Source organism: Haliotis rubra, unplaced genomic scaffold, assembly GCF_003918875.1.
Source record: "Haliotis rubra isolate DU_JTF1 unplaced genomic scaffold, ASM391887v1 Scf418, whole genome shotgun sequence".
In the NCBI taxonomy this organism is placed as follows: domain Eukaryota; kingdom Metazoa; phylum Mollusca; class Gastropoda; order Lepetellida; family Haliotidae; genus Haliotis; species Haliotis rubra.
In genome coordinates this window covers 119,558-138,356 of record NW_025767100.1, presented here as the reverse complement: position 1 = coordinate 138,356, position 18,799 = coordinate 119,558, and the positions used below count along the sequence as shown (strand labels likewise).

The 18,799-nt window shown below is 40.3% G+C and overlaps 1 protein-coding gene across 1 annotated transcript in view; it reads left to right on the top strand.

Moving 5' to 3' along the window:
• LOC124288421 overlaps positions 1 to 18,799 on the top strand; it is a 97,848-nt gene that overhangs the window by 31,078 nt on the left and 47,971 nt on the right. Inside the window, exons 8-9 of the mRNA XM_046724938.1 lie at positions 7,768 to 7,904; positions 15,094 to 15,265. Coding sequence (XP_046580894.1) covers positions 7,768 to 7,904; positions 15,094 to 15,265 — 309 coding nt within the window. The remainder of the gene's footprint in view (positions 1 to 7,767; positions 7,905 to 15,093; positions 15,266 to 18,799) is intronic.

Here is an 18,799-nt window from a genome sequence, read left to right as displayed (position 1 = left end):
AGAAATGAAAGGTTTTACTCTTATCTCAAGAGGCAGAACAAAAGAAGACTCCTTGTTGTACATATCCTCATAGAGGGGATTAAAGACACAGTTATATGCAGGGTTAAGACTATAATTTAGTGATATACTGCAAAGATAATTTGATACGGCGTTTGTTAAGAGAAGGCTAATCAGCTTCAACGTCGACACTGTCAATAGGGGAAGTTCTGAAAGATCCAAAACAAAGTCTTAGACCTTGGTGGTGGATAGAATCAACTACTATACTGAGTCAAAACAGAAACTTCACAAAATGTAATTTGAAAAATATTGAATAATTTTTCTGTGATGATACATCTATGTATCCGAAATGGGATCCCTATCTTTCGACTCTAGAAAAACGTTAGAAAACCCCACTCAAACCCATCCATTCGTCGTGCAAATGACGTTAGTGCCAAATCAGGTTTTGCACGTGCAGTCGATCACGTGATCTTCGCATCGAAGTTTTCTTCAAATGCACGTGTTTGCATTGGCCTCAAGAATTGAAAAAACACTTGTAAACCACAGTTCTAACGGTACTTGAAATGCCACGATTGTCAAATGCGCAACGTGAACGTGCCGTTGGCATGTTGCAAGCGGGAAGATCAGTTATTGACGTCGCAAGAGCAATGGGATGCAGCCGTCGTACTGTGTATGACTTGCGAGGTCGTCTACAACCAGCTGGCACCACTTCTGATCGCCCAAGGTCGGGTCCTCCGCGTGTGACGTCACGAGCAGAAGACCGTCAAATCGTCCTACGTCACCTACGTGACAGATTTCTGCCGGCTACACGAACCAGGGCTGATATGTTTAGAGGTCGACTGTCCTCAGAGACCATTCGAAATCGGTTGCGGGCTGCCAATCTCCATTCTCGACGTCCACATCGTGGGCCAATATTGACGCCGTTTCATCAACGTCAACGTCTGCTGTGGGCCCAACGTCACCTCTGATGGACCCAGAGAGACTGGAATCGAGTCGTCTTTAGCGATGAATCCAGGTTTACCCTCAGATGCGCGGACGGCAGGCATAGAGTCTGGAAACGACGTCGTGAACGGTATGCCCAATGTTGTGTACAGGAAGTCGACAGATTCGGGGGCGGAAGGTGCATGGTGTGGGGTGGTTTCTGTGGGAACAATCGTTCCCGACTTCTGGTCATCCGTGGAAACCTCACAGCTGCTGCTTATCACGACCAGGTGCTCACCCCTGAACTCGTTCCTTTCATGGCGGTTCATGGCATAGGTCTACAGTTCCAGCATGATAATGCTCGGCCGCATACAGCGATGTTGACACGAAATTTCCTTCAAAACGCTGGAATCAACGTCATGGACTGACCATCGAGGTCCGCTGACCTTAATCTAATAGAGCACGTTTGGGATGCACTTGGGAGAACGCTTCATGGTCTTAGGAACCAACCTTGCAGGAACGTGGCGCTGCCTTGCAAGAGCAATGGCGCAGAGTCCCCAACCACGTGTTCACAAGCATCAGGCAGTCGATGAGGAGACCCTGTTTGGCAGTGGTGAATGCGCGGGGCGGCCATACACGATATTGAACTGAGAAATTTCGCATTTTTATTCTTGTGACTTGACATTCTGTATACCCATGTTTTGGAACGGCGGTGTAGCCTAATGGAACTGATTATGGCACTGTCTGTGTATCGAGTACATCACACATATCTCAGCAATGAAATAATAACAATTTAACCATCTTACAATCTCTTGTTCTTTTATAGTGGCCTGAAGAAAGAATGTGAAGTTTCTTTTTTGACTCAGTATAGTTTCAGACTGCGTTTACAAGCCCCCACCATATACGATGGTGCCGTAATCACGTTGTTATCGGGTGAGTGATCTGTGATCTGTTTGATTCCCTCCCCACTTTGAATTGGGAACAACTTTCAATAAATCTAAGACCTTCAGGCATCTAGAATCGGTTCGGAATCTTTATGAGGTTTATATTTTCGACAGAAATGTACACATTTGGTCTTTATCTGCGCAAATTTAAAGCCATTATCAAGTGACCATTTATATATTATGTTTTAACACATATGTAATTGTCTCTCTATGGTATGGATATTTTTACCATGACATGAGGCGTTATTTTCAAAATCATCCAAAAACAATGACTCATCTATCTTTTGAGAGACTATTGGATTTTATGCTAAACAAAGTTACAGACAAAATACTGCCTTATGGAACCCCCTGATCTTGATTATAATGGTCATACAGGGTTGATCCAAAACGAACTTGAAATTGTCTGTCTGTCTGCTAAAAATTGTGATATAGAATGAGACAGATGGCCTCTCAAACCAAAGGCATGTAAATGTTTCCATGTTTTAATCATAAGCTTTTTCCAGGTTGAAAAAGATTGATTCAGCATGCTCGTTATATACAATGGAATATTAATGAATGATTCTAGTCGAACCAAATGGTCAACAGTGCTTCTATAATCAAAGGCAAAAGATAGTGTGATCAACACATTTGTTTGTATAAATGGGAAAATGGTTATAACGCATTTTAATATCCTTTATAACTCACTTAATCAATGAAAGGTGGCAATCCATTGGAATGGTTGAAACAGGAACACCCCAGCGAAACGTTGCACGGCAGTTTAACGTGCACAGGAACACCATATACCGCTTGTAGAGATGCTATCAACAAAACTCCGTCGTTGCAGTCCGTCCCCGAAGTGGCCGTCCACCTGTAACCACACCACGCAACGATCGTTGGATTCGAACCACCCATCTGCGCCAAAGATTCAAAACCAGCCACATTGACAGCTCAAACAGTTCCTGATGTCAACAGGAGATTGCCAAGGACCATTCGCTGGCGTCTGACTGCACGCGGGATACGTGCTAGACGTCCTGCCAGACGACACATTTGACATTACGTCACCAACGTCTACGACTCCAGTTATAGATATGTCTTCACTGAAGAGTCCAGATTCCTATTGCACCGCGCTGATGGCCGAACCGAGATCTGTCCCCTATCGAACACGTCTGGGACGAAATGGAGAGGAGATTGAGATGTTATCCAAATGCTACAGTCATGCGTCAGGAACTACGCCAGGTGCTTCCACAGATATGGAATGCCGTTCCATAAGACTTCTTACGATGTTTTCCGTTTTACATCCCTAGTGATGAGAGAATCACGGTCAAGCATGTCATGCTTGACTGTATTGCTTTTTCCATCACGAGGGATAAGTATTTCAATGTAAAAACTGTGAATGATCGCTTTAGTACTGTTAATTTTCATTTAATTGTCGAATTAAAAAATATATATAGGATTATTAGATAGATTTTGATGAATGATTAAATAGCTAAATATTTTATTATTGGTACTTTAGATTAGTAACTAAGTTTGCTAGTGGATGTACCCTTAGCGGCGGTTGAAATATTGTAAAAGTATTCTACTCTTGAGAGGGTATGTAAGTCCCAAGGCATTCAATGTAAATTTAAACCTACTATTATTTTTAATCGTAGTATATATGGTCTTTACATTTGTGGGTAGATTATCTAAAATTGCTAATAGCTGAAGGGATGGTGTAAATCCAGCTATAGTCCATGCAGGAAGCGAATGTACGGTCAGTCCCTATGGTCCCTAGTGTAGTGATCTACCTTCAGTTGTTGGCAGTCTACAGCCTGTTTTTATATTGTATTGTCATCTATAGTTAAACTCTTTTAGATTTAATAACTAGTTTTAAATTCATCTCCGTGATAATCTAGTTATTTTACTGTCCTTCGTTGACAGTTTTTTCATTAATTAATTACTGTATATGCCAATTAATTGTTCTCGTCACGATATGGCTGAAATATTGCAGATGTGACGATAAATTTTCACTCACTCACTCTTACGATGTTTGAGTGCCTCTATGAGGCGCCGGTGTCATCAATGCTCATTGTGGACATACACGTTATTGACTGTGAATTTCATCTTGACTGTTTGACTCTCACTTTGTCCTCATTAGCATGTGTCCGCCAGAAAAAGTTGTAAAGTGCCATTTGCAATCCTATTGTGGAATGATTTTCTTGCCATATTTAAAAGGTCTCATCAAAAAAGTAACTTTAAGTCAGTCGCAATAACTTTTGCCTTTGGGTATATTTTTGCGAACACCACCGAATGTTTGAAATAAGATTATTGGTTTTCTAGAAACCATACTAATCTATTATTGACCACGCGTTCCACGCAGCTTGTTTATGAAATGGGTCTGTAGTTTGATGGATCAGTATGATCCCGGCCAGGTACAACAATGGCGCCATGAAGGGGAAAGTTTCCTGTTGTCCAAATAGTATCCAAAATGTTCAGGAGTGTTTCAAGGCATGGCTTGGGTAAATGTTTCAGGAGCTGATAGTGGATATTACATACTTCATTACAGTCTTCACCATCAGCGCGTGTTCCCATCGAACACGTATCTACTAACTTTTGAATGCCCGGTTCCACCTAGTTCTACAAATGTCGGATGTTTTGCGATGCGTTTGGAACTTTTCATCCAACGACCAACACGTTGTTTTAATTGTCAGAAGTTTGGCCATGGGCAAAATTCTTGCATGAATAAGCTCACTTGCTACAGATGTGGATCATGTGATCATGACAGCAAGACATGCACAACGCAATCAAGTGTTTGCATTGCAAAGGCGACCACGCGGCTTCGTGAAAGGAATACTCAGTTGGAAGTATGAAGCTACTGTCCAAAAACTGAAATGTGAGAAAAGAGTAAGCTTTGCCGAGGCCCGAAAACAAGTTCGTTTAATCATACCAGAAACATCAATCGCCTGTCTTATGCTTCGTCATCAGTTCCTTGCAAAACAGAACAGACGTGGGTTACATCAGGATACCCAAGTGGTAGCTAGTACATTATATTCAGACATTAGCTCAAATCAGACATCAGGAAAACAGAGAAACATCATCATCGACTCAAACTGAATATAACATTAAGCCATCTAAGTCTACTAAAGTGGACTCAGTGTCAAAGACACTGAAAGATATTGTGCAACTCCATAACAGATATGGGTTGCTTGAGGATATGGAGGTATCCGACAATGTGAGCACTAACGGCCATACTAGTGGTAACTCACCAAAAATACAACCGTAATTCAGTGGAACTTCAGATGACTGAGGACTAATTTCAATGAAATACATATATAAGTACAGGATTTTACACCGTCAGCAATCTGTCCACAGGAGATATATTTAAAACAGACATATACTTTTAACTTACGTAATTTCAGTGCAAATCACTATTTCTCACTTCCTAGTGCGAGGGCAACCGGAGGCTCTTCTATCCGTATTATCCACAGCCTTGCAACATTGACTGTTACATCTCCAAGCTGTTGTAGTGCGACGTTGCTTTTACAATAGGCTCTTTATATATCCAACCATCTTCAACTCAACTGGCTGATCTGCAAGCTCCTGATGATCAACCCCATGGACCCTAGTATGGTGATCTATCTTCAGTTGTAGTGTAAATCCAGCTAGGGTCCATGCAGGTAGCAAATGTAAGTCTACATGGACCCTAGTATGGTGATCTACCTTCAGTTGTTGGCGATGCATTGCCCATTGTTACATTGTATTATCCAAAATCGTTGTTTACTTTCAAAGCTATAAGTTAGCTAGTTTTAACTCATTTTGTGCAAAATCTGACAGGGTTTATAAGTTACGTGTATTTATCATGAATATAGAATTTGTTTTAGTCACGATATGGCTGAAATATTGCCGATGTGACTTAAAAACATAACTCACTCACTCCCTCACTGTCTCCAGTTGTTGGCGATCTATGGCCTCTTTTTATATTGTATTGTCCAAATAGTGCTATTAGTTTTAACCTTTCCACACTAGTTTTAATTGTAATTGTGATATTCTAGTTGTTTTACTGTCCTTTGACAAAAGATTTTTATAATATATCATTCAGTGCGTTTGGAATCTTTTGTTACACATGACATAATTAACAAACAGCATGCAGTGTCGATCTTTCTTATCTAGAAAAAGCATATGCGACCACATGGAAACATGATATTTAAGGAAATGTGCATGATTTTGGATTACGGGGTCGTTTGCCTCAATTTATATCCAACTCGAATTTCAAGTTCGAGTGGGTTCTACCCTGTCTGATCATTACAATCAGGACCAGGGTGTCCCACAAGGCAGTATATTGTCCGTCACATTATTTAGTATAAAGATTAATAGTTTATCAAAGGCTTTAAATGATTCAATCGATGGCTCGTTATTTATGGATGATTTTAACATTTCTTGTCGTGGCAAAAACATGCATATTACTGAACGGCAAATGCAAATTGTATACATTTCTGCCGTAAATACAAACCGCATAAAGACCCTGTACTATTTCTGAATGGCACCGCCTTCAAAGTTGTCAAGGAGGCCAAGTTCTTGGGTCATATTTTCGATTCACATTTAACCTTTATGCCACATATCTAATCCCTTAAAGCTAAATGTCTGAAGGCCTGTTAAAGGTTGTTTCCACTTCAAAGTATGGAGGGGATCAAACTACACTCCTTCACTTATATAGATCATTAGTGTGATCTAAACTTGATTATGGATCCATCGTATATGTTGGAGCCTGCAAAAGCAACCTACAAATACTTGATTCTGTCCAGCACCAAGGCTTAAGACTTTGTTTTGGGTCTTTTAGAACTTCTCCAGTTGACGGTCTCTGTGTTGAGGCCGATGAGCCAGCTCTTAACCAACGCCGTATAAAACTATCCGTGCAGTATATACACAAACCAAATTCTAACGAGTCACATCCTGCATTTAACTGTGTTTTTGATCCTCTTTATGAGGATTTATACAAGAAGTCTTCTTTTGTTCCATCTCTTGGTCTAAGAATTAAACCATCCATTTTTTCTGCTGCCGGCATTGAGCTAGAAAATACATCTCCTTTTTTTCTTTGTTAGGCCACAACCTTAACCACATTTACAAAATCAGCAACTAATGAATTACAATATAAACAAGAATTTAATCAATAAAAAAATAAATATTATGCATACAAATTACAGATGGGTCCAAGGATGGTGGAGCAGTTGCTTGTGCCACTATCATTGGATCTAGAACGATATCCCCTAGATTACCAGCTGACAGTTCAATAACCACGGCAATATTAACAGCTCTTAAATATACTGAACATCATTGAAATCGCACCAGTCTAAAGTCCCTGGTATGGTGATCTACCTTCAGTTAGTGGCGATCTACAGGCAGTTTTTATATTGTATTGTCCAAATAGTGCTATCAGTTTTAACTTTCCCCACTAGTTTTAGTTGTAATTGTGATATTGTAGTTATTTTACTGTCCTTCGTCGACAGGTTTTTATAACGTACATATGTTCCATTTCAATGTCAAATATTCTCATTTCACTTTTTATTGTATAAATTGTTTTCGTCGCGATATGGCTGAGATATTGCCGATGTGACGTTAACAATTAACTCGCTCACTCACTCAATTGTCCATATTTACATCAAGATGCAATTGGTGTTTTATTTTAGAATTTCTTGTACAATGAACATAGAGAATTTTCTGGGTTTCATCTTCGCTTTATTCTTGAATACAACGTTTCAGGGCTTGTTCTGGCCTCATCATTAGTTTTACCTTAACAATACAGGAGAAAAATATATGATTCTTTATTTATCATGATTTTTTTATGATAAATACAGAAAGTGTTTTTGATATGTGACCAGAAAGTAGTCTATTTATGTGTTCATTTAATCGTAAGCCTTCCTGTGTTCATCTGTATGTGTTTATTTGTATACAGCTACTGTACAAAACGGCATTTCAAAGCTGGAAAGCATGGACCTGTCCTCGATCACGGATCAACTGACGAACCTCAATATCCCTGGCAAAGAGTTCATAGGACAGATGAATGAAATGTTAGATGGGATGCTAACAAAGGTGCGACAAAAGTATAAAAAATATAAGTAATTGATGTGATGTGGAAGATATTTGAGTATTTCAGAATGTGTTTTATTCAGGGGTGCGTAAAAAAGCAAGGTTTTCTTCCAGGAATACCAGTAATTGCTTAACAAAATGAAAGATGTCATTACGCTGGGAAAGTTTAACGCCTAGAGTGCATTTGCAATACTAGCAAAACGTTCCTGCCCACAAATCTTAGTCGAAACACAACGGGGATGGGGAAGGTTTGGGGATTGATTCTAAGCTGGAGGTTGCACGTGTTGTGGGCGACACCTCGGTATAGACCGGTGACGTGGGAATGATCTCTCACGACATCCCCATTCAGGGGCTGGTCGCACATGTAGCAACTCTGAGCCTTTTCGTGATTGTAAGATTGGAGTAACGTTTCGGCCACGTCGAGACCTCGGTAGATCACATCAGACGACCACGTACCCGAACCCGCATGCTTGGTGTTCTTGCATTTTGTACATGAAACTGCTGTTCGTTTCGGGGGATGTGACGTGGTCGACCCATTTGATGAATGCTTCGAAGTCAGCGTAAATGACGTAAGGCACGGGCATTGGATGTTTGCATTTATGAACGTTGAGATGTTTTGATGTCCTCGAGGCATGTCGATTCGGATGCAGGTCTTCTTGCTTGAAAACGGTTTTGTTTTTCCACCTTTGTCATTTGAGAGATGGGTGTGGGTTCGTCGACACCATCCATGTTCAGCCCACCGTCTGCGGGATAACTTGAAGGTCTGTTTGTCACTTTCGAATCAGCAGGGAGTAAGGCTGATCTCAGCGCCCATCTTAAGCAGTGATCGTTTTTGTTTTTTACGTTCACCACGGTTTTTTGTTCTTGTAATATGGAGGCAAGTCTAGGTACGATCAGCCTCTGAACGGTACAGAGTTCGCTGTATCCAAATAGATGGTGCTGATACTTCCCACCACCCAACTGGAGACTCTGTGCTTCCATCGTTCCAATGATTCTTGTATTTTTTGTAGTGAGGTATCTAGGGTTGAAGGGATCAAGTCTGATTGAAGTGGAAGTACGACTTCCTGCTTGCCTCTGAAGTAAGGCTCGAAGGACTCGGTACTGCCGTCCGTCTGCTGTTTGTTGAGCGACATGTGGATGGTCAACTGGTATTTGATACTTTTTAAATCATCCAGCTCTTCTTCGACTTTGTCGGCAATCAGAGGTTTGACGCTGTTGACGTCGATGTTAGACTGCATGGTCATTTTCCAGCCTCTCAGACACTTACCCATGGCATGGTCCGTCCGATCTCAACTCGACTGGCTCGGTGTCTTCCAACAAGTTGAGCAGTTGGGCTTTCCTCATGCGAGAATAACCCTACAATCCCCGTTCTTTAGCCCGGAGTTTGAGGTCTCGTGCAGTAGGGGGCTTGACATGTTTCATGTCGAGCAAGGGGAGCAGTTGGGGTTTCCTCATGCATTCCACCAATCCAAGACTTTTAGCGAGAGCTTTGAGTTCGCTGACGGTAGTCATGATTGCTATATCCACATGTAAACTCAAATGTCTAATTGATTTGATATATCCACATGCAAAGTCAAATGTCTAATTGCTTGATTTCAAAGGGAGATAACTCCATCAGCCTTCATTATGTTAAATGAAGCGCACATAAAATCTTTTTCTTTTTTAAAAATCTTTATTCTGAGGAGTTGGTTACGTTCGTTGAGATAATCTTTTTTCTTCTCGTAAATAAGTTGGTTTCGGAACACGTCTGCTCCGTGGGCTTTACAAAACCCATAATGGCATTTCACTCCAATACCGCATACCGAGCACGTGTAATTCACGGTTATCATTTGTACGAGCATGTGGTCCAACTCCATCTTGTAATACATCAATCTGTTTTTAAATCTAATAATAATAAAATCTGACATAAACCAAACGGGCGAGATGAATGTCAGGTAAAACAACACGAGAATTTCAAACATCGTCACGGTTTTAATCTATAGGAGGTATACATTTAATTTTGAGAAGCATGTTGCTTGGTTTTGCTAACCAGGTTGCTTGATTTTGCATAGCAGGTTGCTTGATTTTGCTAAACTAGCACAGCGCATAAGCAACGGGTTGGTCTGTTTTCAGCACGAGTTTGGCGTGCTTCGTTTCAGCTAACTAGGTTCTCACGCGTTCTCGCTCAGATTTTGGTGGGAATCATGTCGTTTTCCCTTAAACATTCCTCCGAACGAATCCCTGTCCTTCCAGTGAAACAGGATGACCCATTGCGTCTGTTCTCTCAGGTCTTTCAGGACAGTTGAACATTTGCGTGAAGACCCAAACGCTGTGTTTCATGTGACGTCCCGAAAAGGCCAAATACGATAACATATCTCTCTTTTTGGTGATCTCTTTATTCCCACTGCAATCGTCTAGGATAAACAGCATCAATTCTCCCTCAAACTTCTCGTGAAAGGCTCGCAACCAGTCCTGTAAATGTACTCCTGGGTTGATTTTATGTCATTAAGTCGTTAATCAGCAACACTCTGTTCGTGTATGTTTTATTGATGCGTATCGTAGGGCAAAGAATCACGATAGGATCGAACATATTCCGATAGTACCCTTCCAGCATATCCAAGACAAACACGGTCTTCCCGCATCCCGTCTGACCGCACACAGTGTTGCAATGCAGATCGCGAGGCAAGGCAATAGATGGCCTACAGGAATCTTCCATTGTCTATATTAAGCTGCGCATCCATGATCACGTACAAATAAAGGTTTAATTTACACACGGTTTGAGCCTTTTTGCTGCCAGTCTCGATGCGTCGATAGTCATCTGTGGATCGCATGTCCAACCACAGCGTGTACTTGGTCCTCAGGTACTGGTTGACTGTCATGTAGGCGAGACCAAGGTCCTTGACGATCGCGTTGATTTCCAGCTGGCGCTCGTCCCACTGATGGTAAGCCGCATGCCTTGGCTGAACAGCTGGTTGGGCATGCCCTAGACGGTCACCACGACTAATCTTCGGGTTCCAATACTTTTCATTGCCCCTTCGAAACGGCGAAAATTCTTCCACCGACAGGATCAAAATGCCCTTCATCTATTGCATGTGGGTACGTTCAGGTTGATGTTCCACAGCGTGTTGCTCTTGTTCACGATGATCTTCCAATGACGCAACACACGATCGTACAGAATGGCTAATGTGCCCGAATACTGGTTGCGAATCTGTCGAGCCAGTTCCGGATTCGTCACCTTGTAAAACTCCAGCGAAATATTGTCGATAGTGTAGTGACCCTTTTCGCCGCTCTCCGTCACAATCTCACCTACTACCCGTGATGGGCGAACATCAGTCAACGTCAAGGGAACAACAAGCTATTCATTGATGGCAATCGCCACGAACTGTCCGACGGTTATTACAGATTGTGCATGCTCAACAATGAGATATTCAAACCCATGGGAGCCACCCTCAAACTCAATGAGTCGAATGGTACGCTTACGTTCACGAATGGGGAAAAACCCTTCCGATTCAGTAGGCCCTTGGCTAGAACGCTCAGGTTTCCATCGAACAACCCTGAGACACCATCATGTGTTCGAAATTACCGAGGCTTGTGGTCTATCATGATGTGTTCATTCATCTCAAACAGACAACATTCAAGGCGAACCCCCTTCAACCCTGCTGAGATACGTGCTGGGGAAAACGGAAAAGTGCAACGACGGCAAAACGGAATCGTTTTCGACCTAACAGTACAGAAAGTTAACGCGGAGCAACATCATGGAACTCAAACTATTCGTTTTAGATATAAGACATAAACCCATACATATCGGCTATCTTAGTGCCACGTTGTACATCAAACAACCATGACTCAAGCTTCGGGTCCAGGAACGGCCATGCAAGTTAGAAAATGCACCAACCTAGTAATCTCTGAACTCGGGGACACGCGGCTTCGAAGAACCCGGGGTCGAAAGGCAAGGTATATGCCTTAGAATTAAGAAACAACGTTTACAGACGAAAAGAAGTCAGCAGTGGTGGGGGTAACATAGGAGATTTAGACGATGTCCTCACCATTGGTCTCCTTATAAACGCCCAGTACAATCTCATCTTCAATGACAATAACAAATGGATGATGGTCCCGGCATTCGATGGCAATCTAAGCTATTTAGTCAATGTCGAGACCCGAGGTCTCTTAAAAAACATGTTGTACCAGTTCGTCCTAACCGATGATAACTGATGGACGTTGAACTCCTCACAAATCGACTGGCTACTAGATATCACCCTCGTTTCTCCCTACGTGTTTGCGGAGACGAAGGATCACTATTTAACGAAAGTCCTTAATAAGGAGATTCTCATCGCATCTTACATCCCCTCACAACGAAGGAGTGTGCTCATGAGCCTCATCCCTAGAAATGCAGGTCATTTGTTAGCGAGTCAAACAGATATCCGAAATACGAGTTTACAGTTGGTGCCTGAATTCGAAGACATGTCTAATGTCCTAGAAGGGATTCCAACCAATTCAACGCTTTATATCAAAGTCTTTCTCTGGGAGGCATCACCCAACCAAAATATTGATATTATACCAGTAGTATACTTTAGTTGGCCTCGAAAACATCAAAATAACGTGTGCTCGATTTATATACAGAAAGATGTCTACACTTACGCGAGTCACGAAGATGTCACGATCGCCCTCACGAAGATTTTTTTACCTCCAAAAATCCATCTCATCAGCTAAAAGTTTATGCTCGAGAAATTATCAGAGAACCAATTGAAGGCTCTTCCCTAATACGAGTATAATCACCATGAGTAATGTGTCAAACCAGGCTACTATCGCATTCTCCGATCTCGGGGACACGAGGAATCGACCAACCTGATACGGAAAATGCCTTGTACGTATTGCACTTACAAAACAGCGTCTACCAACGACGAGAGGTGATACTAAAAGTTGACTGGTTTATTAACTTTAAATTCATCTACCCCTACATAAGTTTAGATGATAATGGTTACATCATCGAAATAAAAAATAAAGGGATTATTTGGACGATTGACACTCCAGCACCTCATTCGATACAACTTTTGCAAATACCAGATCATAGTGGCTCTACGTTAGCCCCCACCCATAAACAAGCCGCACTGATATTTGGTATTCCCTTATATCAATTTGATTTTATAAATCCAGATTTCAGTATGAAATTACATTCAACACTGATTATGGAATGCTATCTTGGAAATGCCCCCGAAAATTAGGTGATCATTTTGGATGGGTTAAACATAATGCAGGGTTAGCGAACATAGACCTCAACGTTGCCATATTTATATACAACCTGGAACAATGGCATTGTGTAATCAAACCTGGAACAGTTCCTGGAGTTTTTTGTTCGTATTCCTGATACCATTAAATCCATTATAGTATCAAGGGTTTATTTATGTGAGAATCTCAACCTCATTAGCTATAAATATATTAATCAAAGATTGACGGAGGACCATTTGAAGCTTATTTCCTAACTTATATTATACTCGAGATGGGATTGCATCCGGCCATGGACGAAGTGGCTCAAACGCTCGAAAACATGGATGGATTTTGCTTGCGACAGATCAGCGAAATTAAATGCCAATTGGAATGGGAATGCGACGTGCAACTTCGATTGCAAAAAAAATACCATCGAGCCATCAATGCCATCGACGGCGTGGACACATTTCTCGTGGCAATTAGCATGGGTTTAGGCATAGCAGGCATTGGCTTTTTATCCACCATCGTGGCCACACCTGTCCTCCTCGGGTTAGAAATAACCGCTGGAGTATAGGGGTTGGCGGGAGCAGCCCTTTAAATTCATTTCACGTCGTCTGCAATGAAAAGCGCTGAAGCATGACGAGATCAGGATTCTGGCCGAAGCTAGGTTAAACACAATCGAATGTCATATTTCCACCGCGATCACCGATAGCAAAATCTCTGAGAAGAGGTTCGTTTCGTGATGTCAGAAATCGCAAAATACAACCAAATGAAAGAAGAGATTCAAACCAAGACTCGGAAAACCGCTGACATCTGTGTAGACATGAAAAAAAGCTCATAGAACAGGGTCGACAACATATCATTCAAACCTTCCTTACCAAGAACAAAGATCTCATCAAAGATTCACCTTAAACTATTTTGTTGATGTAAACATAACCTAGTAAAAAATAATAAACCCTCATCGTATTTCTACTTTTCTAGAAACCTACATTAGGTCAACCCGACCGTAGGCAGTCAGGAGAGAGCAGCTAGGCAACAGCTACTGTTTACATCAATGCACATCAAGCAAACTGTTTTTGTAGATTTTAACAATGTAACTCATACGCATTCCAAGCTTATGTAACCCGATTTTAAAATAATTGATTTTGGCTTCTAAATATCTGTTCAGCGTCTGGTTTCAAACATCCTTTTCACTACAACCAGCCAGCAACCCCAATACGGCTGTGTGCCTTGCTTTGTATTCAATACCCGCGTGACATGCCACAGCCAGAGAAATACTCTGACGTCTGGTCTAGACGGCGTTGCTAAGCTAGGCCACCATCTTTGTTTGGCTTAACAACGACGGGTCTCTCAGACCCGGCGTTACTAGGCTGGACGGACATCTTTGTTTAGCTTAGCAACGACTGGTCTGGCAAGCCCGGTGTTACTAGGCTGGATGACCATATTGTTTAACTTAGCAACAACGGTGCTTGTTTCACTTGCAAAAAGTTTCCGCCAATACCCCATCTCGAACTCACGTGGCTGGAGTCCTACGCTCTACCATTGCTCAACCGATCAGTCAATATTCGGAAACTTAGGTCCAGGATGGAAGCACATCGAAGGATGCCTCTCGATAGACCAACGCTGTTTTTAAGAGGGGCTGGGGAACTTATTTAGTACAAATAAGCCTCTAAGCCGCATGTGCGGCAAAACCCCCCCACCCCCACACACTACTACTACTATATGTATTGTTGGTGTCACAATTGCTTATCTAATAACAAAGACACTAGAAAACGTTTTGAAAACATTTCTGTTTATGTTATGATTCCGATTCAATTAGTGATATGGTTTTAAGTCCTGTGAATTTAATTTAGCAATTGTCCTAGTGTTTAAGTGTATTAAGCATAACTTTTTTACACAGGGCAAGCAGGCAGTGAAAAGCTTATATGAAAACTCTAAGTGCATCTTACAAAATATTGTGAAACCCATGAAACAATTCTTTGCTCTAATAACCATACTTTCATTTAAGATAACAGAGACAAAAGCTGACCCAGTTGGGGCTTTTACGGAGGAGATGAAAGTTCAAGATGATTATGAAGACAATCAGGCTTATCCACTTGGAAAACCCTTCTACTTTCCTTTCTTCCCACCTGGATTGGCGACGTTCTCATATCTATTAGGACCTTTCCTACTTTTCATATGTACGTCATCCCTTTAAGAAGATTAAGGTGTGGTTAGTGAAGTGAATTGGTGAAACAGCGTACCTCAGGCTTTGAAAGTATTGCAGTGGTTAATATATGTCGTTAATTGCTAAACTTCCTCTTAATGGAAGCATAAAAATGTCATGATAGGCCTGCTTTGGGTATTGAACATGACACAGATAAGATTGTCGTGCGATCTGACTGCATCAAAGGTACAATCAACTGTCAGTCATGACATTTCGCTTCGAAAATGGGCAAATCTGCTGTTGTAGCAAAGCAAAAATAACTTGGTTTCCGCATTGCGGAAACCTGCAGGAAAGTGGACTGAAACTTAAGTTTCCACCTAGAATCCAGTGAGTTTCCGTCCTTTTACAATTACCCACTTTCTAAGGGTTTCCACAAGGTTTCCGTTACCTACAATCCGACAGGTTTCCGCAAGGTGTCCATTACCCACACTCCAACAAGTTTCCGTTGAGTTTCAGTTAACTTTGAATCCATCAGGTTTCCGCAAGGTTTCAGTTACCAACAATCCGACATTGATTCCACATAGTTTCAGTTGAGTTTCAGTTAACTTTGAATCCATCAGGTTTCCGCAGAGTTTCAGTTACCAACAATCCGACATAGATCCCACATAGTTTCAGTTACCAGTTTCAGGTTCACAGGTTTTCATATGCGTTTCAAAGAGCCAAATTTAAACATTCTTCTTTATTCATATTATAAACTCCTGTTAAAACAATATGAGCAATTTGTTATTATTATGACGTTTACTTAAAGAACAACAGAATATATAATAAGATTCACTGTTTTATTTTCTCAATATGAATATGAATTAGCATTTAAGGAAAATAAAGATCGTACATATAACTAATAATACAGCACTAAAGAACAGAGCAGAACATTTTCACATAACTCAATCCAGTTTAAGAAATCATATATCATTTATAACAAAGTAATCATTTTTCATCAGTTAAACTTTCATTCAGTTATTATTTTGAAATAGCATTTAAGATATGAAATTTGTCTCTAAAATCATGCTAATGTTGAAAAATAAAAAACCGCACAATTTAACACAGTAATAAAACATAGCTGCATTGAACATTTATTTGCATGCCTTGGCATTCAGCCACACACTCTATGTCACAACTATCGCCAAACATCCACTATGATTTTACATCATACAGTAACACAACATACAGCTTGCAATACAAAAATAACATAAAATAAAAATTACATTATGAAATTGAAAATAAAGTCAATTAAATTGCAAGAGTTGGTCAGTTAGTGTATAGCTAGCCCACTTAGGGGCATCCCTGGGCGGAGATCCCTCTGTTATTTTGGCTGGATGCCTCATTATCATGTCATGCCTTGGATAGAGCAGTGGCGGCGTTGATTCTTTCCAAGTCCAGTGTTGTCGTGTATGCCCTAAGCTTGCTGGACTCGCAGACAAAGGGGACAGAATTCAACTAATTGACGTCATCTTCGTCTCTCATGGTTCTGTCATGTCTATGGTGAGTGTTGTCGCTACCTTTTTCTTTCGTCTATCTGGCCAATCGATAGGTGCAAGTCTGTTTAGGTGCTGTGCAAGTTTCTGAAAATGGCAGGTAATAACAAATTACTAGTTTTTTTAATATATTATACAAACATCAATCAACAAAAAACTGACAATGCCAAGGATGATTCAAAATAAGTAATCCAAAAGGAAGTTTGAAATAAAGAAATTGAACAATCACACTTTGCACTGGTTTTCTCAAAACTCAAATTATGCAATTCATCACACTTCATTGACCAGATGAAATATTTTATTTTCTAAAGAGGACACACCATCTATACAAAATTTGCTCTGGAGTTACGTGCTTCCCAGACCAGAGGTAGTAATATGTTATATATATCTGAACATTTATTGCATTTTCTATATAGTAATAATGGCACTAGTAATAGATTTTCATCAAATTGTGAATGCTTACACATGACAAAGGGGTAAGCATTCACTCTGAAACATGTTTTCACATAAACCTTGTCTCTACACTATTTATTGGAAATTATTTACTGTTTATAATGAAAGTCACTACAGAGGTCAAATTACCTTCACTATTTCCTGCTGACCACCCTTGGTCATTATACAGTCTCCAGACTCCTCCTCATCAGCTTTGCTGAAAAAATAAACAATAACACGTTACCTTTGTATTTCCCCATTCATTCATTCAAGTTATAAAAATACCCAAACATTTGCAGTAACATTTAAAATAGCAAGGAAACTACAGACTTATCACTTCAAGTTATGCAATCAGTAAGTGAACGGCCTTACATAAACATCCTGATGAATGTGAAGTTTAGTTATCTCATGTGACATATAACCTTGGAGTAATTACGGTATTGTAAAATCAAGGGGTTAGTTTGATTGCAATTTCACACAGGTGTGCAGTTAAGCTTTATTTGGTCCCATTTGAATTCACGATTAAGTTTACCGGTTATTCAAATCCATTTGCAAATGCAACTTTAGTATGGTTCATTTTGCGAAAATGTATCTAGGGAAGCATAATAATAAAATATTCAATGTGAAATTATGTCTATGTTTCGTAGTACCATAAACACGTACCTTCAATGAGCAAGGGTGATCTTTTCCTCCAGGAGTAGTCGTGACAAACGTTTTCTCACAACAGACTAAATGAATAAAACAAATCCATTAATATATAATCTGTTTGCTATATTTTTCAAAATTGTAATATTTTTTTAGATAGATTTATTTTACTTCACCAACCTTGGAGATAGTTCGAGCAAAACTGTCAATACAATCATGGGACTTAAGTTTTCGTCATTCGCAAAATTCGCATAGACTTGCATGCTATTTTAGTGTAGCTGCGTAATGTTCATTAATTCAGTTTCCCTTATTTCGTTGTCAAATTTTGCAGGTTGTTAGGAAATCTTCTTGGTCACAGATACATAATTTCCATGTAAAGTTCCTTAAAGTATTTTCCGCATTGTAGTCACATGAGCAACATATAAACAACAAAGATCTAGATAGAATTTCACAATGGGCCCGTAAGTGGCTGGTTACATTTCATCCAAATAAACCCGAAACTACTCAGTTCTCACGTAAAACGAAACCGTCTCTAAAACCGAACCTATTCATGGACGGAACAATCGTAACAGTAGTCAAAAAGACATTTATCAACAGGACTGGTATAATGAAATAACGTCATCAACCTGTGTCAACTTTTATTCAGAATAGAAATATTGTATTAATACAGAAATTTACCTTTCAAAGATTAAATCACCACAACTTAAGCGTACGCTTACTAAATTTAGATGTAACGCTTACAACTTCAAAGTCCAAGCGGCGCGATTTGCCAAAACTTCAAATGCAATAGATATCCAATGTCCATTCTGCAATTTATTGCAAGAAGATGAGTACCATGTATTACTTGTATGCCCGAAATATTTAGAAATAAGAGAAACATATTTGCCTTATTTTTTCAATAACCAACCGTCGAGACATAAATTCTGTATGCTACTTCGCACAGAAAACATTGACTT